At 35.9% G+C, this 27529-nt stretch overlaps 1 protein-coding gene across 1 annotated transcript in view; it reads left to right on the top strand.

The window, feature by feature from the left end:
* The window catches only part of fat2 (FAT atypical cadherin 2), a 73905-nt gene that overhangs the window by 33866 nt on the left and 12510 nt on the right, over positions 1–27529 (top strand). Inside the window, exons 15-20 of the mRNA XM_087281517.1 lie at positions 4377–4588; positions 7380–7517; positions 7713–7856; positions 12105–12302; positions 15159–15960; positions 20183–20337. Of these exons, the coding sequence (XP_087137643.1) occupies positions 4377–4588; positions 7380–7517; positions 7713–7856; positions 12105–12302; positions 15159–15960; positions 20183–20337 (1649 nt within the window). The remainder of the gene's footprint in view (positions 1–4376; positions 4589–7379; positions 7518–7712; positions 7857–12104; positions 12303–15158; positions 15961–20182; positions 20338–27529) is intronic.

Here is a 27529-nt window from a genome sequence, read left to right as displayed (position 1 = left end):
ATTATCTAAAAGTAAAAAAGTGACCTCAGAAATATTCAAATAGACTGAAAATATGCATACAGTACCTTAACTTGATGGATGAACTGCATGTTTGCACATGTTCATTAAAATTGAAAGGTTAATTTTTCACAAGTGACTCATTTTGCAGGTTACTGTAGGCTAATTAACTTCATTATTTTCTCCCACCATATAAACCTTTGTCGTGGTGGATGGCATGTTTAATTCTGTGAATGACAAAAAGGCTGTGAGGGGTAAAAGTACAGGTAACGCTATATTTTACAGCCCAATTCAATGCATAGGTACACTCTCAGAAATAAAGGTACAGGAGCTTTCACTGGGGCAGTACCTTTTCAAAAGATAGATATTTGTACCCAAAGAGTCCACAGTGGTACCTAAAGGTGCACATTAATACCCAAATGTACCTAAAAATTATCTTTGAGGTACCATTAGAGACCCTTTAGGTACAAATATGTACCTTCTGAAAAAGTACTGCCTCAGTGACAGCTCCTGTACCCTTATTTCTGAGAGTGTACTCTATATTATAATAGTTACGATAAGTTTACGATAACTATATTATAATAGTTATGATAACTAATATAATGATAACTTTTATGATAGTTACAATAAACCCTGTAGTTTCCTTGTTTGTCTTAGGTAAGAACTGTACATCTAGGTGCAAATTGTGTAAAAGTAAAAGCAACAAAGTAAAGTTCAATAAGATGCAGTTTTTGTGTATATGGGTGTTGCTCATCATTCAAGTGAGCCATGCATTCTCATGGCAATTATGAAAATAGGCAAAGCTTCTTGACAGGTGATTTGTCATTATGAGCCGAAGGGAAGTAATCCTAGATCATTGTCAATAAAATATTCATATGTGCGACATCAACATTCGACTACAAGATGAGCTATTATGAATATAACATAACCGTTTTAGACATCTTGTTTTGTCATTTCAGAAACGCATGAATCATCCAAACCCTAATATTTTTCCAGTTTTTGGATCTTCCAGTAGATGTCACAGTTTTACATCTTATTACTCTCAGTTCAGCATCACAACGACAAGATCTGTTTGCTGTGATCTCTGTTCTGAAGTTATTTCTGTCGTTCAAAGTAAATTCAAAAAATGAAAACAAGGCACATCTCACACTGAAGCTTACTGCAGTCCAAATGGATTGTTATTTTTATGAATACCCAGCCATTTCTTCAGCACACACCGCTCTCTGTTTTACAATCAAATGATCTACAAATGCACAGTTCATGGTGAAATGCAGGGAACACTGATGCACATTCAAGTGCTTACTGCGGCTGTCCGCTCTCGTATTGAACACAAGCTCTGTGTTCAAGTAAGAGCACAAACACACCTATATTGACAGAACATGTGCCAAGGACAAACACGGTGCTGTTAGTAATAATACGCCGGTGGATCTCTAGGAAAGCCATTAAGTGACACAACATAGCCTCTGATCTTTAAAATCAATAAAAAGAGACATTACGGGGAGCAATTTTGCACTTGTTGAAAACTGGAATTTTGAGCTAAGCAAAAATTGCAATGTTTTTGTTGTTCTGCGCCTTCTGAGAATGTGAGCAGACGTGCATGTTTGTAAGAGAAGTATAGGACTCAGTCAGTGGGATGATTCACATGTACTTGGTGTGTAAAAGTACAGTTGACTTTGTTATGTTACCCTAGTAAAAGTGGTCATTTTCATCTTACAGTTGTTGAAGCACACAGTTTGTTGATTTTTATGCACATTTAAAGTACTAAATGATGCATGCGCATTTATTTTGAAAAGAAAGAAATTTAAATACCAACACTTGTACACTTCTGCTGACTATGAATGATCATTGAAGTGTGCAAACAAATAAATATAATAAAATATACCTTACTGCCTTGTATATACAGTAAAATTGAGTATAAACTAAATCTGTGTAAATGTTTACATTCAATAATAAAGAAATCTCTTGTGGCAACATATTTCGAGAAGAATGTCATGCAAACATTAGTTTTATTTGTAATATATGATACATTAGTTGAAAGATGCATGTGCAAAAAATATAAATATATTATTTACATTTTTTCTGTAGTTAATCAACTGGAGATTTGCTCTGACCAGATCAGTTGAATCAGTGAGTTGTTAACTGGAGATTCAGCCTGATTCTATTGTTTGTATCATTAAGTCTTTAATTGGAGATTCAATCTAGCATGATTATTTAAATCAGTAACTTGTTAGCTGGATCTGACTGTATCATTTGTATCAATAAATCATTTAAATCTGACAATTGTTACCTGGAGATTCGCTCTGACATTTGCATTATTGAATTGTTAAGATTCAATCTGACAGGATCATTTAAATCAGAAATTTAACTGGATCTCACTGCATCATTTATATCATTGAATTATTTGAATCAGTGAAATGTTAAATGGATAGTTGCTTTGACCAGATCATTTACATCCTTGAATCGTTGGGATAATTTAAATCTGTAATTCATTAACTAGATCTGACTGTATTGTTTGTATCATTGAATCATTTGAATCTGTCAATTGTTACCTGAAGATTCGCTCTGACCAGATCATTTGTATCATTGAATCGTTAACTGGAGATTCAAACTAGTATGATCATTTAAATTAGTTAATTGTGAACTAGATCTGACTGTATCATTTATATTATTGAATTATTAACTAAATATTCAATCTGACAGAATGATTTAAATCAGTGAATTGTTAAGTGGAGAGTCGCTCTGACCAGATCATTTGCATTATTGAATCGTTAACTGGGGATTCAGTCTAACAAAATAATTAGAATCACTGAATTGTTAACTGGAGACTTGTTCTGACCAGATCATTATTTGGAGATTCAATTTGTCAGCATCAATTAAATCAGTGACCTGTTAGCTGGATCTGACTGTATCATTTGTATTATTGAATTGTTAACTAAAGATTTAATCTGACAGGGTTGAATCAGTGAATTGTTAAATGGACAGTTGCTCTGACTAGATCATTTGCATCATTGAATCCTTAACTGGATATTCAACCTGACAGGATAATTTGAATCAGTAAGTTGTTATCTGAATCTTAGTGAATCATTTGTATCATTGAATCATTTGAATCTGTCAATTGTCAACTGGAGACTTGCTCTGACCAGATCATTTGCATCATTGAATCGTTAACTGGGGATTCAGTCTAACAAAATAATTTGAGTCACTGATTATTAATTGGAGACTCGCTCTGACCAGATCATTTGCATTATTGAATCGTTAACTTGAGGTTCAGTCTGACAGGATCACTTGAATCACTAAATAGTTAACTGGAGACATGCTTTGACTGGATCCATTTGGATCAGCAAATTGTTATTTGGCTCTTACTGGATCATTTGAATCAGTGAGCTGCTGACTAAAGAACTTCCCAATTCATGAATGAATCGTTTGTGAACCTATTTTTACATGAACTGACAAGAATGAACAGGAGATTTCTCCAGTTCAAAACAATGAATGACATGTTTATATGACATGCAGTGGAACAAAAGTTCAATATACAATAAAGTAAAAGAAAACTTTTTAAAATATAAATACTCTGATAAAGTGCAGATACTAGACAAAATGTGCTTAACAAAATAAAAATATTTTGTGTGACTGTCCACCCCTGCCCGTAGTACATTTTGTTTTCAAGAGTCAGGTCTAAAATAGCAGCATCTACCCATAGTGCGCAGAGCAAATCCCATCGGTTTTCCGTACACTTTAGATGAATCAGCCTCTTGTAGGACTCAACCACTTTGCAAAAACAGAAAAAGCAACATTGCAGAAAAGATATCAGCATTCAGTCCGACTCCACTGGCCAGTAGGCCTGCATAAGAGTTATTAGTCACGTTTGAACACAAGTTTACTGTGTGGTCAGCTGATTCAGCAATGAAGCAGTATCTGACAGTATTAAATAGTGCTTCCCTGAATCTGATTTTCAGTCAGCACTATTCTGCACTACACATGTGTTAGCTACACACAGTACAGCAGCATTAGTTTGGACAGAAATCTAAATGCAGATGAGCTCAAACAGTGAACAGATCTTTCATTATTACACCTCACACTAGAAACAAGAATTGTGCTCCAATAAACTTCCAGACCAGCTGGTAATGCCTTGCTGTCACTGGGGAAATTAGATTTAATTTGCCAGTATTGTTCACACTTTTATTAAGCAATATCCAGCAGTATTTGGACTTTTTTTTTTGGATATATTTTGCTAAAATGATGCCAGTTTTTATTTTTTAATTACTGACTGGTCAGTGTACATTGGAAAACTAATCGAGATATGTATTTTGGATGTTTTCTGCAAATGACTCTGAATGCTAGACAGGACTTGATGTGATTTCTGTTGCTGTGTGTCACAGGTTTGCTGTCGGTGAAGGCTGCGCTGGATTTTGAGCGCTGTCGCGAGTATTACCTGTCAGTGGAAGGGGCAAGGGGCAAACCACTGCTCAGTGACATCGCCATGGTTATCATCAATATCACAGACGTCAACGACAACCCTCCTGTCTTCAACCGCAGCAGCTACAGCACAGTGATACCAGAGGACATTTCACCTGGAGAAATGGCTCTGCAGGTATCACACTTCCCCTTACCTGTCACTAAATCATACAGCGATAAAGCGCTTCAGAATTAGGCTGACTGTGTTTTTCTGGAAGATGCACTGCTAGGCTGTGTTCAAAAACTTTGTCAGATGACTTGTTGCCATGCTGTTCAATCAGGCTTTGGAGGCAGTGTGTGTGCATGAACGCAACTCATGAAACTAATTTCAGAGTGACTTCTGAGCATACCTGTTTAATGGTTAAATTAAATTTTGTTAAATTACTGTGGAAAAAAGTTGTTCAAAAACCCTTTAGATGTAGCCAAAATATGCCAAGATAAATTTACATGAGAAGCAAAAATGCTGAAGACCTTAAGTGTTATATAATAGTGTATTTAGACATTTTTCCTCCCATGGTGCTGAGTTTACAACGAGGCTGAAGGGACCCGAGGTGAGAGGCAGAAGAAATCGATATCAAATCACAAATGTAATCGGGAGCCGAATCAGTTAGAATTAGTTAGAATTTAAAATTAAAGTTTGTGATTTTTGTCATTTTGTTTTGTATTCATACTTTCTGTTTTAGTCACTTTAGAACTTAGATAGTTAATTGGTTACTTATATAGTAATTAGTTGCCAATGTATTGCTTTTTATGCATTCATTCATTTTCTTTTCGGTTCTTCTGTTCACAAAGTGTGGTTTATTTATAAACTAATTTTGAGAGGATCACTTGCTTATGACTGAACACGGCTGGTTCAGCAAGCATTAGCTAATACACAATCCACCAATCAGTCAATTCCTAACTCACCATAAATAACTATAATTTCTTACCTCAGTATCTTCGTTTGAAGAATCCCACCTTTCGCTCCTACTCTTCCTTCCTTTCTTGACAGGGTGGCATGGTGGCCCAGTGGATAGCACTGTTGCCCCACAGCAAGAACGTCACTGGTTTAAGTGCTTACCTGGCCAGCTGAAGTTTCCGTGCGAAGTTTACATGTTCTCCCTGTGGGTTTCTCTTAGGTTCCCCGGTTTCCTCCCAAAGTCTAAAGACATGCAACATAGGGGAATTGAACAAACCAAATTGGCACTATAGACAAGCTCTAGCCAGCAGTATTTTTCGACAATGATGTATAATTTGTCACTTATGAAAGGGGACATCCACCCGAGCTCAAACTCCAGTCTCACCCTTCAAACGGGAGGGAGCCCCAGGCTTGAGGATCTTTTGAGGATCTCAGGGCTCTCTCCCAGGACAGCATGACAAATACGCTCTATTATCAATCATCAACTAATGTTGAACACTTGCAAGAAAACATAATGTTTTAATAGCTAAATATATCTATCTATAATGGTGGTGAGGTGGCGCAGTGGGTAGTGCTGTTGCCTTAGAGCAAGAATGGCTGGTTTAAGCCTCGGCTGGGTCAGTTGGCATTTTTGTGTGGAGTTCACAGGGAGTGCATGTTCCCCCTGTGTTCGCATGGGTTTCCTTCGGGTGCTTTAAAGACATGCACTATAGGTGAATTGAATAACAAGGTTCAACGCTAAGGATTTTTTCTACTCGTCCGATCGTGCCAGTGGTTCATATTTTTACTTGCCCTGCCAAAATTTTCAATGGCCCCACCAAAAAAGAAAGGGAAGTTAATAGCTATTTTTTAGCCACATATTTTAAATAATGAGTCAAAATTAAAGTCTGTGAATCTAGGATTTCAATACTTAAAATAAAAATCAAACAAAAAGAGCAGTATGGAAAATGTGGCGGTATTTTATTGCCATTTGAAATTATTTAACAACGGGTGGTGGAATTGTCAAGCTGAAGTTAAACTGTAAAAAACATCACATTTTTTTTGATGCATTGTTCACACGTAAATGTCTCTTCCAAGACGTTAGAAACAGATATTTTCTTTTAGCCTTAGAATTTCTGAGCCTTAGAATCGCTGTACTGGTTGTTACCAGGTTACGTTAAAAAATGTAATTCTCAATCAGAAAAGAGAAACCAGAAAGCAATAAGGTGTTTATCACATAAGAGAGAAGGTAGTGTTTAAAGACTTAAAAGCACAAACTTAAAATGCACGCAACTGATAAATAGTCACAGAAAAATTAAATGTTAGTGACAAGGCAGCACTGTCCCAATCGGGCCAGTAATGATCCGGTCTACTGTCCCAAGTGTCTGTCATGCTGGCCCTGGGCCGTCCTTATTTTTGAGCCCTGAATAAGCTAAATTGGTTGTACTGTAGTGTATGTGTGTGAATGAGAGTGTGTGGATGTTTCCCAGTGATGGTTTGCAGCCTGAAGGGCATCCGCTGCGTAAAACATATGCTAGAAAAGTTTTCGGTTTATTCCGCTGTGGTGACCCCTAATTAATAAAGGGACTAAGTCAAAAAGAAAATGAATGAATGACTCTATCTATAATATCTAATATACTTCTATAGCCTAGTATTTATTTTTACTGTTTTATTTTTCGTATTGTCTTTGACTTGATATGACTGTAACGTGTCTCAGAATTTCTCCACAATGCTTTCTATGAAGCAAAGTAAAGCCAACTGTTGTCAATATGGCGATGGGATCGAGACAAGCTATTGTGGCAGCTGTTGAGTGAATGATTTACCGCATCAGTCAGTTAAGCAATCAGAAAAACATTTTGAACGGAGCAATCAGCTAATAGTAATGGTATATGAGCACTCACTGTCTGCTCAGTTAATCGTCGTGGCATTAGCCGTGTCTGGTGCAGATCGCTGGATTAGAAGAATCTGCAATAATCTAGAGCTTTAAAGCTTTGCTTAATACCACTCAGGTGTGCTCATCTTCCTTTCATTCACTGCTCATCTGTCTCAGGTAAGAGCCATCGACCTTGATGGGCCTCCAAATAACTTCATCATCTACTCTATTGTGAGCGGTGATCCAAAGCAGCAGTTCAGCATCGACCCTCGCACAGGCTTTATAACACTGCGCTCCATGCTGGACCGAGAAGAGGTGAGCTTCAGTTTCCTTCCCAAATCACCTCCCAGAACACGTATCCACTTGTTTTATCTGGGATTTTTAGTTGAATCCTCTGATCACAGGCGAACATTTTAATCTCTCCTGTGCATATTTGACTACAGATATTGAACATCCGTGCCATCATGTTCATATCTTTATAATCCCTCTGACACTGCTCTCGCCTTTCAGATAACGCACTACTCATTAACTGTGCAAGCTGCTGATGAAGGCGATCCTCCTTTATCCTCCGCCGTCCAGGTGACCGTGACTGTATCTGACGTCAACGACAACCCACCCATGTTTTCCAAGATTAATCACAGCCTCATTGTCCAGGTAAAAAAAACACAGACTTTGTCCAAGAACTTTTTTGCTTCTAGACCAGTTTGTCACTTACTTTGAAAGTGTTTCAGACAACGCAGTGTAATATCATGCCTAATGATCTAGAACAAATTCACATTAGCTTTAGAAATAAACCTTCAGATATAACAGGATCTCAGAGCTTATTTCAGTGTAAAAATGAAAACTTTTTTTTAAATAGACCATTGCTTTTTTCTCTACATCAGACACCACTTTTCAACCACACAATGGGCTTGTTTACATGTTCATCAAATTTACTGATAACGGACAAACTCTGCTTTTTGAAATAACCACTTATGTGTAAACCAAACCCAGAAATAAAAGTAAACTGTTTATAAAAAAACAGTTTTACAAAGTTTGTAAAAAAAATTATAAAAAAATAATATATATGTTTTTTTCCAGGAGTGAGATCAACCCCAGTAGGCATATAATGTCATAAGACATCAATATTAAGTTACATTTAGGTCGTGACATCAGATGACCAAAATTCAATGTCTAGCCAGCATCCAAGGGCAAATTTTGATGTCAAATTACGATGTCAAATGACGTTGATATTTGTTTGATTTTAAGTTGTGTTGGAAAGTTTCCAAAATCCAACATCTTAAACCAACGTCATATTGATGTCAAATACTCAAAGACATTTATTTATCAGGTATGACAACCAAAACATAACATCTGATAGACTTTATAGTGGTAACCTCTACATAACGCCAAGCTGTAAAATCATTAGATGTTGATATTTGATTGATTTTAGGTTTGATGTTGGACATTGACGGCAGTCTGACCTTGGGTTTTAACGTCTTCACAATTTTCATTTCCAGACAAAATGCAATGCCCCAACAACATTGGGGTAAAAAGTCGGTCTGATGTCCTGTTAACATCCTGTGTTTGTTAAGACAATTTAAGTTTAATGTAGCTTTGCACTCTTAACCCAATTAGTTGACTTTACTACACTGTAAAAACCAAAAGTTTAGGTAACTCAACCCATTTGAGGAAATCGATTGCAAAAAAAACACTTAAGTTCAAAAACGATCCTAATGAGTACTGTGAACTTAATCCATTTGAGTAAACAAAGCAATTTGAGCACAGTGAAACCTAATAAATGAAGATAACTCAAACCAACTGAGCACTGTAAAACCCAATAAGTTAAGGCAACTCAAACCATTTGAGAAAACCGATTGCAACAAACCATTTGAGTCAAAAAACAAATCTATATGGGTACTGTGAACTTACTCTATTTAAGCTGAGGTAATGAGGTATTTAATTAACTCATTACCTTTAATACTGAGTTCAAAGCTCTTTTTAAATTAGTAGAATTACTCTCAGTCAATTTTGAGTTAACTACTCTTATTTCATTTGATAAAGTTGACTGTTGGGTTTTACAGTGTATACAATTGCGTGGAAGTCCATTGCCTTAATCCACTCAAATGGTAGATATCAATCAGCTCCCTTGTTCAGAGGTCAGTGCACGGATGAGATCGCCATCCATTTTAAGTGCTGTACCAGTCGCAAAGTTCTTCCAGTGCACTGAATCGTTAGCGCGAAATATGATTCAAATCATCAAACCCAATGACAAACGAAAACAAAAAGAGAATCCATTATTATTATATTTATTTATGTTAACATGAAAGAGCATAGCTAGATGTGTTAGGAAAATTCTAACAAACATTTATAATTGTTTAATTGTTGAAATGTTTGTGTTATATGAAACAATAAAATTATAGCTATAATGCATGTTTTAAATACTTAGTAAAGTGAATATATGTAAATCATTAGCTGTTGTTTATAAACTCCATTTTTTGATGTTGTGCAATGAGGAGTTCTATGTTAATTCAACTTGAGTTATTCACCTTGTGTAAAAACGTAAGTGTTCTAAGGCAACAAGTTTCCACAAATTTTAGTAAAGTCAACTGTTTGGGTTATAATTATATCTGACAAGATAAATTCAATCAGTTGGTTGTTAACTAAAGATACACTTGGACCAGATAAGTCATTGAATCTTCAAATAGAGATTCAATCTGACAGATTTTTTAAATTAGTGAAATGCTAACTGAAGACTTACTCTGACCACACTATGTAATTCAGTGGGTTGCTGCCTCAAGAACTGATGCAATTGTATCAGACAAATTCATGAATCAATCAGAGGCATTTTTAAACTAATGTTTATACATTAACTGAAAAGAATGGACTATTTTGTGAATCTGAGAGACCAGAGACCATCCTCTCAGAGCAGATGATGATTTCTCCAGTTCAAAACAAGGAATAACATGTTTTATATACATGCAGTGCACTTGCGGGATTTATTTAACTTAATGCATCTAGTCTGGAAGGCACAAGTGCGTCACGTTACTTGTGCATGCAAGCCATGCACCTCGATTGGAAACAACCAACTTGTGCAAACTCTTGAAAAGACACGATATGCAAATGTCCCCTAAAAGGTGCCTGCATTTGGGATCTCCATCAGTTGATCTTCTTGCACAGACATGGTGGATTCACCTAATTTGTTGACAAATGCGCTGCGGATCCATTCTTTGGCAGTTCGTAGGTCTTTTACTGGGGTTTTCCTTTTAGCAAAGAAACTTTCCAAAGACATCTGTTTCTTGCTCATTTTGCTGCTTGTAGGTTAAATTTGGGCGCTCAAGTGACCGAGATGTAACAAAGAGAATACAGTCATTTTTCAAAATAAAGGCAAGGAGCAGCGTGGTGCATCTTCGCCGTTGTGGGTGTCGAGAAGAGTTGAAATCAAGTCAACTTTATGGTAATGAGCTATGATGCGGTTTAGCGGCAAGCAATCAGAATGTAGAAGTCCACCACTGTGAACACTGGTTCCAACCACAGTTGTTTCCAAGGGTCTAATTATTGCGGTTGCCAGATTTCCAATTGTTTGCAATGTTTTCTTATAGAAACATACATTTAAAAAGTTACTGGGGAGTTACTAATGTGAATTAATGTTATATATATATTTTATATATATATATATATATATATATATATATATATATATATATATTTTTTTTTTTTTTTTTTTAAGCAGGAATCTCATGCAACAATACAAAATAGTGTTGCTGCTTAGGAATATTTCAGACATATGGACACATTAGATAATTAAGTGGTAAAACCACACCACATGCAACTTGATCTTCCATTGTTAAATGAATTTGATAAAAAGTTCACAACATTTATTCATTGTAGCTAATTTTGATGCTCTCGCCGCCGAAGCTGAAGACAGACAGTGTTGTCGCCAGGGCAGCCACAGCGACCTTTGACTTTCTCACCGCCTTCAGTGTCAACACATTTAACACATCTACAAGAACTTGTGTCAGCTTGTTAAACATAAGTTGGTTTAAAATGTGAAAGCATGCAGAGAATCAAGAATAGGATTGAGCTCAGATGCCTTAATATATATTTTATGAATACACAGTCGTCATCACATTTCTGCCTGCAGCTCCACACAGGCACACAAAAAGTCAAGAGTTCAGGCTAAAGAGCCTATCAGCCATGTATAATCTAGCCATTTTATGCGTCACTGTTTGAACCATCTTTTTACCCCTTTGGAGTCAGCCGGATCTATTGCTTCTAATTATAGGCCCAACTCTGCTGACTTGGAAATATTTTTCACACCTCATTTATTTCCACCCAAGGTGTCTATGTCTTTAGAGTGCAGCGGCGATTTGGCACCATGTAGGTGGTCAGTAACAATTAGACTCATCTCTGCCAGCCGAGCACTCCATTTCAATTACCTGTTCCAGTTGTGCCAGCCTGAAGGGAGACGACGAGCACATGTCGTCCAAATCCGTAGCACTTTGTTGACAAATGCAGACAGAGTGATAAAAATCACCATCTGTTCTTTCAGTGTTTTCATTTCGACAGAATTGGGGCTGTTTCTTCAAGCCTGCATTTGCTTTTTTTTCGCTTGCTTGTTTGCACAGAGGAATCTGGCATTGAAAACGAGTCCCGTGACAGAAATACGCTATTGATTTTCAAAACAGCAAGAAACAGATAAACATCAGGACAGATTGATCATGGTTATTCTTTTCCAACACTTCTGATGATTTGCCTCTGACACATTTTAGAGGCAAGAATGGTCCCGATCAAAAGCAACAAAGAGATTTATGTTATTTGTTTATCTTGTTTGAAGAAAGGACAGCTACTGTACAACTTTTCTAAAAGTCAGATGGTTTTTTCTAAACGTGCGACTGATTAATGGTGTTGTTCTGGATGCAGGAAGGGGAGGCTGTGGGCAGTGGGATTTTGCAGCTGCTGGTAACAGACAGAGATACGCCTCAGAACGGCCCTCCCTTCTCCTTCCATATTGTCTCTGGAAACGAGGACAGGAGTTTTCACATTGACCAAGGAGGACTGCTGTCCGTATCCTCCCAGCTGAGGAGGAGAGGCAAGCCGCAGCATCTGCTAAAAATCCAGGTGAAATATTCCTTCTATTAACTTCAGCTACAAGTACAGCATGTTTACAGCACATGCTTAGGCATAGTTGACCCACAATAAAAGACTGTCATCAATTACTCATCATTATGTTCTAAATGTTCAGTCATATTAGCATTCATTTTTTTATGGAATGGTTTTATGGAATAAGATTTTTATTGTCTCTTGTTTATGGCTTAGTTATTTAAAAAGCGAAGCTCACAAAGGACAAATCCTCAAACCACACTGCATTCTGCTGGCCAGTTTGTTAAATTTAAGTAAATAATGAATGTGAATAATGACGGCTGCTTTCAAAAACATCAAAAACATACCAGGGATGTGCAACATGATTATTATAATTAATGTTTAAATGGAAATTTTGCAATCACTGTTTTCCTAATCCCCAGATGTCAAAAAATTGATTCATTTAAAATAGCATTACAAAATATATGAATCAAACATTCTGCTTAACAATGTTATCCAATATGCATGTGGTGCATCTGCCTTGTTTAAAAGCCTTTCTATATTCATCTTGAGCATTTAAGGATTCTCTGTTAACTATTCTGGACAGTTAAAACACATCAATGGATTTGCTCTTCAGTGTTGGGACTTTCAGCAGTGAAAATTAAACCACACTGAACTAAACTAAACTAAACTAAACTAAACTAAACTAAACTAAACTAAACTAAACTAAACTAAACTAAACTAAACTAAACTAAACTAAAACTCTGAAAAATGGACTGACACAGTTTCAATTTAATATAGTCTTCTATGTGAACTGCTTTTATCTACATTGGAAAAGCGCAGTAGAATAAATGAAGAAAGATGAATTGAATTGAAATAAATTGAATAGTTCACCAAAAAAAAAATGTACTTATTAGTTACTCACCTTCAAGTGGTTACAAACCTTTATCAGTTTCTTTATTCTGCTGAACACAAAAGAAGATAATAAACATTGACTTCCACAGTAGAAAAAAACACTTAGTCAATGGTTACAGGTTTTTAGATTTCTCAGAAATAACTTCATTTGTGTTCAACAGAAGAAAGATAGTTTTGGAACCATTAGAGAGTGAGTAAATTATCACTGCATTTTTAGTTTTTATAGTTTTTATTGTATGTCCACATTCAAAAATTTTAACATCAAAATGTATAAATGTGTTAGAGAGTGTACAGTCTTAAAAATGAAAAATAACAAAGTAATAACATACAAAATTGTAAATAACAAGAATTTTGTGTTCATTTAAGAGAGCTCTTTTATGTATTCCCAAAGGGGAGAACAAATTGACCAAAATCTGTCAGATTTTTAAAAATGTTTTTACCTATGTTGTCATTGGTAAGTTTGTCTAATGGTAGCATGTAACAATTTATTATATCCAGATTTTTAAAGATAGAGTCTGTGATGCAGACCAAAGTAGCAAAATACATTTAATACATTTTTAGTTACATATACCAGGACAATAAATAACTGTAATGCATCTAACAGATTGTTCACATTAAGATTCAGTAAATACAAAGCTTAGGTCATATCAAAATTTAGCTTTAGAATATTTTCCAGTACCTTATGCATTTTCTTCCAAAATAGCAAAATTATGTCATAGTCCCCAAAACAATGAATGAATGTACCTTCATCTTTTTTACATTTGAAACACATCTGTGGCATTGGCGAACATTTTCCTTATTTGTATAGGTGTAAGATATATCCTATTAAAAAAAAAACATGGGCTCATGGATCCCAAGAGAGGTACATTTCGGGTATGTATCATCGCATACAGTGTCCCAGTCATTCTCTTCAATTGTTACATTTGTAGTTTTAAGTGAATTATCCCTTTAACTATGGAATCAATAGGCTGTATATGACCAATAAGTACAAACTGAATAATATAATCAACATTTTCTCTGTGTTCAGGTTTGAAAATTAATATTGTACATGAAAAGTTCACATGGCAGCAGGCAAAATTGAATGAAATGCAGTGTATTGACAATGTTTATGGGTATTAAAAATAAAAATAAATAAAATATGTACAAAATTCACTTTACAAACTCTTAAATATTTTACATTTATTACAACTATGCTGTTAATATTAATATTAAACCCTGTTTTAACTATTCTATTAATTTAAATAGGAATCAGAATTTCAAACTTGTTTGCCACCTTAGTGTGGAGTTTCTGTGTGGAGTTTACATTTACTTTCCATGCTCACATGGGTTTTCCCTGGGCCCCCGGTTTCCTCCCACTGACCAAAAACACATAACTTAAGTCAATTGACTAATCCAAATCGGCATCATAGATGCGCTCCCAGTAAGTAGTTATATCTTAAGAGCAATCACTATCTGTTCATTAGCTACTACAGCAGGAGAGTTTTCAAGATCTACCAGAGCTCAAACTCCCCTCTCGCCCTTTAACAGGAGAGAGCCCTAGGCTTGAGGATCTTATGAGCTCAGAGTTCTCTCCTGGGACAGCATGCCAAACAGGCTTTATAATCAATCATTAGCTAAGTGTGAACTCTTGAAACGGTTTTAGTTACAGTACATTCTAAAAGGTTTATGGTTCCCATTAACGTTTTTCAAAATATCTGCTTCAATCTGCTTCAATCTTTAACAGAAGAACAAACACATGCCATACAGGTTTGGAACAATATGAAAGTGAATAAATGATGACACAGTCTTTCATTTCTAAATGAATCACACCTTCAAACAGAATAGAACGAGTACAGTAGTGGTTGTAAACTTGATTGCTATCTGTGAACCAGTGACTTTACCACCATCTTCAATAATTTAAAGAGATACCTTAAAGGTCAGTGCACTGTTCACATGTCACAATACTTTTTTTCACACTTCACATAAATATCATCTCCACAGGTCACTGACAGCGGCCACCCTCCACTGTCCTCTATCTGCGTGGTGAAGATCAACATCACAGAGCAGAGCCGGTATCCACCTACTGTGAATCCGCTTGAGATTTTCATCACCACTGCTGGTGGTCCAATCTTGAAGAGTGTCATCAGCAAGCTGCACGCTACTGACCAAGATCCCCAAGATGTACTGTCCTACAAGCTGGTCTCCGAGGGCCAGGACAAAGGCCTGTTTTCTGTGGACACAGTTGATGGAAAGATTGTAGTGGAGAAGAACCTGGATCCAGGCCTGTATCACTTGAACGTGAGCGTGACCGACGGGAAATTTAGCATCTGGGCTGGAGTGAAGGTCCATGTTTGGGCTGCCACTCAGCAAAACCTGGATCAGGGCTTCACACTGCAGTTGGCTGGAATTTCTGCAGAAGAATTCGTCTCTGACCACTGGAGAGGCCTCCAACGCAGCCTGGCTCAGGAGTTAAACATACCCCGACAAGAGTTGCACATCGCCAGCTTGCAACAGCAGCCAAACTCTGTCAACACTGAGGTTTTGCTGGTCCGGCGTGCTCAGGATGGTTCCGTTAAGTCTGTGCCTGTTCAACGTCTGACTGGGGTTCTGTCCACTGTAGAAGATACGCTGGGTTTGAATGTCTTAAGGCTAAAGCATGATGGGTGTGTGGGTGCTGGTTGCCCACCCAGAGGTTGTAAGAACACAGTGGTGATGAGGCAGGGGAGGATGAGTAACTACGCCACAGCACGGATGAACTTCATAACCCCGCAGCACAGCTGGGAAAGCATGTGCACCTGCAATGGTAGGCAACAAAGACCACCAGTATCATAATTGCATTCCACTCGGGATATAGGCAAACCCACAGACCTTGAATATCATCTTCATCTATATTATCTTATATTATCTTTATTTTGACTACACTGAGTTTGCTTTTAAGTATGTTGACATCCTGAAATATATAGCAAAGATATATATCGACCAGAGAATGTGCTCTATAAAAGATTAACACATTCTATTAATCGACTTACCCTCAAAGCCTCATTCACACTACAAGCGACTCGCAGTGGCAAAGCGACAAGCAACCGTTTATTTCAAAGGAGAGTGAGTGACCTCCATCTACACAAGCGACAGTATAAAAGACAAATAAAGAGCGACTTTTTTCGCTCTGGGTGGAGCAGGTCATCACCTAGAGCAACAGGCAGCTACAAAGTCGCTGCTAGTTTGAATGAGGCATCAGGCTGTATGTGTACGGTCCGGCGCCAAACCTGACGCTGACACACACCTCTCAAAACAAATTAACTAAAAGTCGCAACGACACATAGCACAAGCTCTGTGATTGGTTGGTTTGGTAGCTGTGCTGAGTGTGGGCAGGGGTGACAGACACTTGAATCCGTTGGAGCGAGGGTTTTCAAGTGTCGCGTCAAGGGGCAAGTGTCGCGTGAAGGAGCTCTTTTGTTTTGTGTTTACCTTATGATTAAAGTTGTTGCACGTCTGCCAGTTCCCACCTCTGAATAAACATTTAAGCTACTTGTACGTTAAGGTAGTGTTCAGATTAAACAAAACACCAGTGAAGAAACTCGACATAGAGAAACATAAAACCTGCTGCCAGCTAGTGTTTCGGAGGTGTTATTGCAGAGCGGAAATGCTCAAGGCATGCACCGTGGGTCATGGCGATCACTCGATGCAGAAGTATAAATCAGTCTTTAGGTCAACCAAGGTTTAGGGGACTTTTTCTTTTTTTACCTTAGTTGAACATAAAAAAACAGCTTTGGTTTTGTGAAGTTTTGTAAGAGAGACTGACACTTTGAGAGAAAAAAAAAAACATAATAATGTATTATTTGGTAATATTAATAATAATTGTAATAATAATAATAATAATAATAATAATGATAATAAGTAAATTCAAGTTTATTTGTATAGCACTTTTTTACAATGATTATTGTTTTAAAGCAGCTTTACAAAGGTGCACATTATTGCATTAAATTTTATTAAAGTTACAATCACAGGTTATTATATTTAAACAGGTAACTTGCAGTTTTATAGCATATAGGTGATGTCTATGTGTACATGTTTAATAAAGTGTATTTGTAATATAATAATGATAATAATATTAAGGGTTGTCATTGCATTTATATACTGCTGCTCTCTAATTATTTGAATTGCTTTCTTCTCAATTGTAAGTTGCTTTGGATAAAAGTGTCTGCTAAATTTATAAATGTCAGATGTAAATGTTAGTTTCAGAGTTACCCTTGAGTTCAGATGATAGATTGAGGTCTTTTAAAGCACAATGATTGGTCTACAAGAAACTGAACATTGTTTGCAACAGTATTATCTTTTATCAGGAACACATCCACAGCATTCTGGAGTGCGACCTTCAAAAAAAAAAAAAAAAAAAAAAAAAGCAAACAGTGAAAGTGTTGTAATATTTTTTTTTACTCTCAAAGTACCAGCAGCCATTGACTTGCATTTTATGAATCAATAAAGAGTCATGATTTAAGATAAAAATCTTCTTTAATGCTGTACTGTAGGAAAAGAGTAACATATTACAGCTAAATTAAAAGAAATTTTATTTTTTGGGGGCATCCATATTACCTTTCAATAGGCAAAAAGTAGTTTTCTAATTTTTTTTGTGTGTAATAAACAAAAATATTATGAATATTAAAGTACGGTTTAAAATAACTTATTTACAGCTTAAATAATTTTTGTATTATAAAGTTTCATATGATAAAAATATAATAAAAGTTTTTTAAGAGACTTTTTTACTTTAGTTGAACATTAGAAACATTTTAGTCCTATGAAGATTTGTAAAAGGGACTGACACTTTGAAAGACAAAAAACACAACAACAATAATAATAATAATAACAATACTAATAATAATTTAAGTTTATTTGTGTAGCGTCTTTTACAATAATTATTGTTTCAAAGCATCTTTACAAAAGTTGCACATTACAGAATTAAAATTTAATTAAGTTAAAGTTATAATTAAATATAGGTTATTATATTTAAACATAGTTAACCTGCAGTTTTATAGCAGTGCTCAGTATAATTAAGTACATTTAATTATATATATATATATATATATATATATATATATATATATATATATATATATATATATATATATATATATATATATATAGGGATGGGAAGATTAACCGATATGTATCGATACGCGGTCATGCGCGTGCACGATGCGAGTGCATCGGTTGAGCAGCAGAGGATGAATGAAATTTTGGAAGCAAATCGAGATGCATCGGTTTTTGCGAGATGCATCGATTTTTCCGAGATACAGCTTATATTTTTAATATAGAATGTATTTTTTATTTATTAACAAGTGTTGTCAACCTGTTTTGGCGCATAATTTAATCGACCTACATAAAGTAAGCCTTAGCAACGGATTTGCGGATGTGCACACACTACAACTCAGTGTATCAGGTGTGCGGATGAAGCTAGTGGAGCGCCCTCAGAAAGCGCGAGAAGCAAAACAAACATTTTATTCCCCACTGAGTTTTAAATCTAAAGTATGGCAAGCAACATTATGGATTTAAGGATGGACGACATGACAGGACAGATGCAATTTGCAAAATGTGCCGCGCATCTGTAAAATACGCGGGCAGTATGACTAATCTGATATCTCACTTGAAGCGGCGCCACGGTGTTGTTGTGAAAGCATCTTTCAGTGTTTCTGCATCCCCGGCTTTCGCACTGCTTCAACCAGCTCCAAAAGTGGTGAGAAAAGCATTGCAAGTTTTTTTTCCATGCGCAACAGTTCTGCTCGCTCTACGCCAATAACGAATGCTATTGCATTGTTCATCTGCAAAGATATTCAGCCTAGTGTCACGGAGAACGAAGGTTTTAAACACCTCCTCCTGTTAATTTTTATTTAATAACAATAATAATAATATTAATAATAATAATGATAAAAATAATTGGGTGTCACGGTGGCACAGTGGATAGTTTGACCACCTCACAGCAAGAAGATTGCTGGTTTGTTATATTTTTATTAGCCTGTTGTTTACAGTGACAGTGATGTTTCAAAGCAGCATAACACTGCTAGTTCACCACCTTAAGTTTTGAATAATCAGTGGCAAAATATATCTTTGTAAAACTTGTTTTCATAGTTGAAAAGTTACATCACAATTGTTGTGCAATGCTAAATTTATTTATGTTGAAAGAGTGCAAATATATACATATTTTTTTAATATATATTGCACTTATACATTCTGTTTATCTTGAAAATACTTAAATAATATGTGCTATAGGTTCTAAAATGGCCCTCTACTGTAAACTGACACTCTGGCTCTGAGAGAAGAGCCAGTTTGTAAAAAAAGTCTTGGTTTTGCTTGGTTTATAAATAATCAAACTCATTCAATGGCACAGCATCCTCTTTCACATCATCTCATAAACTTGATCTAATTAGTTAGTGCTGAAATATCGCATCGTATCGTGATATGGGTGTGAATCGTATCGTGTTGCATCGCAATATGTCACAAATGTATCGCTAATATATCGGATCGTATTCTTTGTATCGAGATGCGTATCGGATCGGCATTATAGCTTAGATGCCCAACCCTAATATATATATATATATATATATATATATATATATATATATATATATATATATATATATATATATATATATTTGTATCTATTTCTCAGTGAATCTTTACTCATTTATAGGTTAAAACAATTTTTGTATTAAAAAGTTTAATATAACAAAAATATAATAAAATATTTTTAAGAGACTTTATTTAAATACTAAAAACATTTTAAAAATATAATAAAAGTTTACCAAACATGCTTTTATTTATTTTTTCTGCTTAATGAAAACGTGAATTCTCCTTAAAAAACATTTGATCTGTTGGTAAACTGTTCCTTTAAAAAGATGTAAAGATGCTTTACAATAAGCAACTCTCTAGGCCTGTTTAACATGATGCCAGTTATTATAGTTTCTACAGAAAGTTGACAGCTGAGACACATTTGCCAGATGTATTTACTATTTTTGCTTCCTACATTGCAGAATCGGCTGTGAGATTTGACGGTAAGGGTTATCTAAAATACCTCTATCACATGGAGGAGGCCAAAGAGAACTTCCATCTGTCTCTTCGACTGAAGACGTCAGCAGCAGATGGCACAGTGATGGCCACCAATGCCTCAGACTGGGGAACATTAGAGGTATCAAATTTTCAATCTCTTTTTTTTATGATTCATAATTTTTATCTTCTTCATCTGGCTAAACAATACATTGTCTCGTCCAGAAACGTCAGATATTTACTTCACCTTGACTCATAAGCACACATTCTTTGTTGCATTATATTGCAGATGTGCAATATATTTTTAAATACATGTTTTTACATACTTGTTTACACCAGGTGTTAAAGGAATAGTTCACCCACAAGCATACTTTTTTAAATGTTGTGTTGCCGTTGACGTTCATAAAAAATAAATGAATTGGAAATTCAATGGATCCCAGTAACCAACATTAAAAAAGCCACATGAGAGATAAGAAATGAGTCATTTTCATTTTTGAGTGAACTATCCCTTTAAGTAACTACAAATTAAGAATGGTGAAAATGTACAAAAGAGGCGGCTAAACACACAAAATGTAAACAGGAATGAGTTCTTCATCTACTTGTGATCTGAAAAAACAAAATGCATCTTAACTTTTTTCTTTTGTCAGCCAAAAAAGCGTACTTTGAGTGAACTGGTGTGTGTTTAATTGATGTAAAATGCTAATAAAACCATTCAGATCACGATAGAACGATCACAGGAAGCTTCATGAAAAGTATGACGTCCAGATGTTTGATGCTTGTTTATTCTCATGAACGGCTAACTGCGCATTAGACGCGTTAATATTCAAGAGCACATTCTGGAAGGGAATGAAAGCACTTGCGATGTGGATTTCATCCCACCCTTTGAGCACATCAGTGATAAATCACCCTGGATTTCTGAAATGAGTGTTATGATGAATTCATGGCTGACTGCTCTCCTCCTTTGACTCCGAGGTGCAGCGAGATCTCCTTGAGTGTTTGTTTATTTAAACAGCCTAATACAGCCAAAGCTTGAGCTCCAGGACGTCTTTAATGTGTTACACAAAATAAAGCTGAAAAAAAGAATGCAGCAAGCATGATTGAAAGACCGACCTCTGCTTCAAAATCATATGACATCGCTCCCGGAGGATGCTTCATTTATGCACCATAATTGAATATTCAATTTAAGTGGCTCGCAACATCAAAAGTGCACCCTCCTTTTTCAAAGCTTTACCTCTGGGTTTTGAAACTTGGCAAGCCGGACCATTTCATTGTTGCAGATGGGCTTCAAAAGGAATTGTTAAACATGGTCATTCAAGAAATCTTTAGGGCATAATTCTTCACACGCTCTGTAGCTCTACATGCCTTAATTTATGTGTCTCTCTGGAGAATTAACATTCTGGTGCACCTCAGCAAACTCCTATCAGTTCACGTCTTATCAGGCTTTAATTTAAGGCCAGCGACAGCTCATGCCTTGGAAACTTGTAGAATTTGAATCAACTGTCTTAACTCAGAAGTTTTTTTCAGCTTTCGTACCTTTTAAGTAATTACTTTCAAATGGAAATTGAGCCTATTTGAGTAAAGCCACCTCTGACAAGAGAAAGGGAAGAAAAGGTGACTTGTCAGTTAAGCAGCTGTAGCATTTATGAACACTGACAGCTGCGATCTAACATTATTAAGAGAAACAAGATCTGTGGCAGGATAGATGCGGTGGAACTGATACCCTTTAATGCTGTGAGGAGTCCAAGCATGGGGGCATTGATCGCAATAATTAGGTTTTTCTTCGAACTGGACTCACATCAGGAGGTCTGTTGCGAAACCCACCTAGACAACATTGTAAAGCTTCACAGACACGTATCTGATGCCAAGACTTGCAAACAGTTGGCAGCAAAATCATACTTTTAACATCTATAATTTTGGCCAAATTCTAAGGCAGCATAAGCTGTGTGTTTAATTACACTGTTATGAATTTAAAGCAGGATGGCAGATTTATTAATTAATACTTTCTTTGCTTGCTTTCTTACAATTAATTTCTAAAAAAATTCACAGTACTGGGTTGTGGCTGGAAGGGCATTCACTGCTTAAAACATGCTGGAATAGTTGAAGGTTCATTCCTTGTGACAACCTCTGATAAATCAGAGACTAAGCCAAAGGATAATAAATGAATGAATAAAATCTGAAAAAAATGTATATATATATATATTATTCTATATTCTATTCATCAGACAGTCTCAAAAAGTATTATGCTTTCTATAATGATGTTAACTGATTTCAGCATTAATTAAATAAAATCTTGAGTTTCTTATATAAAAGGATTTCTAAAGGATAATGTGACTCTGAATAAAATAATGACAGCTGAAAATTTCACACACACATGCACCATTTTAAAATGATTCCAAATACAAAGCTACTAGGTAAAATAGTAAATTTGTACTTTATTTTTTATCAAATAAATGTAGTATTTGAGATGACAAGAGATTGTACTGCATACTGTATAAAGAATATGTTGTTTTCTAATGGTTTGTAAAGACATTAATACTTTTATTCAACAAGAGTTTACTAAATAGACTAATTGGCATTAAAACATAATGTGTCATAAATCTGTCATAAACATAATTGTCAGGAAGCCAATATTCTGTAATTGTGTCATACATTTTGCAACTATGTCATTAACATTTAATGTGTCTTCAGCTACAGTTGAAGTCAGGCACAATCATAACTCCGCTACATTGTTTGTCTCACTTATTACATGAATGTTTCCCAAGCAAATGCATTTATGACATCTAATATAGATTTGAGTTTAGATTATTTGTTATTTGACCATAGTAACACCACAAGTGACCAGCAGTCAGGATCAGAATGATTAAAGTCCACATGAACCAGAAGTTGCTCTTTTTTTTTTATTATTTCAGTATGTTGATGTACTGCCAACTGAAATTATATATTGAATAGGGGCGCGCATTTTTTTTTGGACACAATTCCCTCATCGTAAACTAATTGTAAGAGGGTCTTGGTTAAGAATGTTCAAAGCTTTCAAACTGACATCACTAGAGAAGGACCACCACTCTAAATACTGAAGCAAATAGTCAGACTTTTTTTTAGTGAATTATCTTGTATAAAGTATTTGTTCACTTAAAGAATGGCAAAGTGTACAAGCAAGAGAAACATTGTAGATTTTATTTTCACTCTGTAATTTGATGGGACGCTGTGAATGGTCAGGCAAGCAATGGTCAACACAGGAACAAACAGATGTATATGGGCAATCCAGATTCATGGTCAATAAACAGGCGGATGGTCAAAAGGCAGGCAGCAGACAGGAATAAACAATAAAAACAAACCAAGGATCAAACACGGCAAAGACATCATAATGTTCACAGTACAGTTTTACAAGACTCAGCACTGAAGTGTGTGTGTGTGAGCTGTTTATAAAGTCTATTTAATCAGTTCATAAGCAGCCTGCCACGTGTGTGTGTAATCAACAGAGGAACATGTGCGTGTGAGCGGTGCATGACTGGATATGTAGTTCTGATGGCAGATTTGTATTTTTTCAGCGATCTAGACAGGCTGGATCGTTGGTGACCATGAAGGACACAAATCTTTAAAAAATAAAGTCTTTAAAAACATTTTCTCATTGAGAACCAGGTCACATCATTGCTTGCCTAATATAAAATGTTTAGTTATGATTATTTAAGATCATGTGCTATATGTGTGCTATACTGTATGTTTTTTTTAATGTTGACCCTGGTGGATTAGTAACCTTCTTACCTATCAAAGTCAAGCATTGCCCTCAAGGAAACAAACCTTAGATTGAACATTCACCCTCGACGAGTCCTCCAGAGAGAAGTTCTTCTTTTTTTTGTGCTCATCTCACCAGCACCACCAGTGCTGCACACTCAGCTCAGCACAGTGAAATCAAACAGCAGCTCCGTCCAATGAAAGCAAATGAGCAAAACCCATGGGCTGACTGCTATCAGATCAGAGCAAACGGCGCTGTGCTCGCCTTTCACATCGCAAAACTCTCTGAAGATCCTGCCGCAGCAATTAAGAGGGGATGATGCTTAATAATGCATACTCTTAGCATCACTGTAATCCTTTCAAATGTGAAGTGCGCGCACACACACACATGCAGAGACAAGCGATGTTTTTTTAATGCACAGAACAGGAAACTAATACATGCATATGTGAGTGATCCATTATTTGTGGGTGGATCGCTGAGGAGGCATAAGCTCAGCATGCATTCAAATGCTCCTGATTGGGCTGCATCACAAAGTTCCCGCTGCAATTGAAACAGAAACTAAGTGTAATCTCCTGCGAGCAAACTTCAGCATTCAAAGGGCTTCTTATCTTCCGAAGAGAGCACACGCTTCCAACTGTGCGAAAAACACAACCTATGTAACCTGCCTCCGCGAGAGTCTGGCTCAGGCTCTTCAGCAGCTCGGGTTTAGTAGCTTCATTCAATCCGCAGACATCAGGCTAAAGCTAATATGTGTGAAGTGGGTAGCTTTTTGAAGTAAAAACATTTTCTTATGTACCAGACTGGAAGGTTGATGACGGTTTTTTTTTTTTGCTTTGATCTGTTCAAACATCATTCAAAATGCAGGTCATACATAAGTTGACTTGAATTCATGTCTTCTGTGATCAACATGTTTTATTCTTCTGAATGTTGAAGTTTGAACTTTAGAAGAAAATGAAACACTCACTGTACTAACAGACTTTATTTCTTTGGTCTAATGAAGGGCCTGGAGTTGACTGAAGTGTCGCTTTTTTTGAGATATAAAGTCAAATCTGTGTTAGTAGTTTAAATTTTAGCCAATATATATATATATATATATATATATATATATATATATATATATATATATATATATATATATATATATATATATATATATATATATATATATATATATATATATATTTATATTAGGGATGGGAAGATTAACCGATATGTATCGATACGCGGTCATGCGCGTGCACGATGCGAGTGCATCGGTTGAGCAGCAGAGGATGAATGAAATTTTGGAAGCAAATCGAGATGCATCGGTTTTTGCGAGATGCATCGATTTTTCCGAGATACAGCTTATATTTTTAATATAGAATGTATTTTTTATTTATTAACAAGTGTTGTCAACCTGTTTTGGCGCATAATTTAATCGACCTACATAAAGTAAGCCTTAGCAACGGATTTGCGGATGTGCACACTCACACTACAACTCAGTGTATCAGGTGTGCGGATGAAGCTAGTGGAGCGCCCTCAGAAAGCGCGAAAAGCAAAACAAACATTTTATTCCCCACTGAGTTTTAAATCTAAAGTATGGCAAGCAACATTATGGATGTAAGGATGGACGACATGACAGGACAGATGCAATTTGCAAAATGTGCCGCGCATCTGTAAAATACGCGGGCAGTATGACTAATCTGATATCTCACTTGAAGCGGCGCCACGGTGTTGTTGTGAAAGCATCTTCCAGTGTTTCTGCATCCCCGGCTTTCGAACTGCTTCAACCAGCTCCAAAAGTGGTGAGAAAAGCATTGCAAGTTTTTTTTTCCATGCGCAACAGTTCTGCTCGCTCTACGCCAATAACGAATGCTATTGCATTGTTCATCTGCAAAGATATTAAGCCTAGTGTCACGGAGAACGAAGGTTTTAAACACCTCCTCCTGTTAATTTTTATTTAATAATAATAATAATAATAATAATATTAATAATAATAATGATAAAAATAATTGGGTGTCACGGTGGCACAGTGGGTAGTTTGACCACCTCACAGCAAGAAGATTGCTGGTTTGTTATATTTTTATTAGCCTGTTGTTTACAGTGACAGTGATGTTTGAAAGCAGCATAACACTGCTAACGTTAGTTCACAACCTTAAGTTTTGAATAATCAGTGGCAAAATATCTTTGTAAAACTTGTTTTCATAGTTGAAAAGTTAAATCACAATTCTTGTTGTGCAATGCTAAATTTATTTATGTTGAAAGAGTGCAAATATATACATATTTTTTTAATATATATTGCACTTATACATTCTGTTTATCTTGAAAATACTTAAATAATATGTGCTATATTATCTAAATAGGCCCTCTACTGTAAACTGACACTCTGGCTCTGAGAGAAGAGCCAGTTTGTAAAAAAAAAAGTCTTGGTTTTGCTTGGTTAATAAATAATCAAACTCATTCAATGGCACAGCATCCTCTTTCACATCATCTCATCTTGATCTAATTAGTTAGTGCTGAAATATCGCATCGTATCGTGATATGGGTGTGAATCGTATCGTGTTGCATCGCAATATGTCACAAATGTATCGCTAATATATCGGATCGTATTCTTTGTATCGAGATGCGTATCGGATCGGCATTATAGCTTAGATGCCCAACCCTAATATATATATATATATATATATATATATATATATATATATATATATATATATATATATATATATATATATATATATATATATATATATATATATATTTTAATATATATCTGAAGTTGTTTAAGAATTGAAATTTTGTTGTCTATTAAATTTAAACACTTATAAGAAATATAATGATGACACATTATTTAAAGGACACCTATGATGAAAAAAAGACAGAACTGTGTGTAGGTATGGGGTGTCCACAGTCACATTGGGGTGATAGAAACACAATAAGTCTTTTTTGATTTCCAGATGTTAAAATAGGATCCAAATCCCTCCCATTTTGAGGCCCACCACAACATGATGTAGGAGTGTGGTTTCCCTGCCCTCCAAATTGATTGACAGCCGCATATAAACATGCATATAACCATATCAACAAGACAGGACGTACGCAAAGCAAGTGGGATTAAAAGATCTGCTCAGTTCTCTGTGATCATCAATTATCATCAGATGTGATCAAGAATGAGTTTTACAAGTTTAAAACATTTTTAAAATAGGGCATGTTTGTATTGAATTACAGCGATTTTACCTTCTTTACTTTATCACCACAGCCGCATGTCAGTACAATTCTAAAAGAAGACGTTTCAATCCTGGTTTTCGAACATTACATCAGGTTTATTTTGTACATTAACATAACGGATATCCATACAGCAGTGGATATTGAAGTGTATCCTGTCACATTTGCCGTTCAAAAACAGTGCAAAGTTAAACATGAATTCTGTGCGTCTTTGTCTGTGTGTGATGAGATTGTGTGTGATTCATCGTAGCAAATCCACAACAAATACATCAAATAATCATTGGGAAAGTTCTTACTGCAGTATTTCTCACAAATGTTACGTGACATCTGCTTCCTTCGTTTCTGTCACTGTGCTGTTTATCTGATGCAGCCGAGGCGGAGATTAACGCTCACTCTGACA

Source organism: Danio rerio, chromosome 14 (genome assembly GCF_052040795.2).
Source record: "Danio rerio strain M-AB ecotype USA chromosome 14, GRCz13ab, whole genome shotgun sequence".
NCBI lineage: Eukaryota > Metazoa > Chordata > Actinopteri > Cypriniformes > Danionidae > Danio > Danio rerio.
Note: the sequence above shows the minus strand (reverse complement) of the source record. Positions and strands in the feature narration are given on the sequence as shown.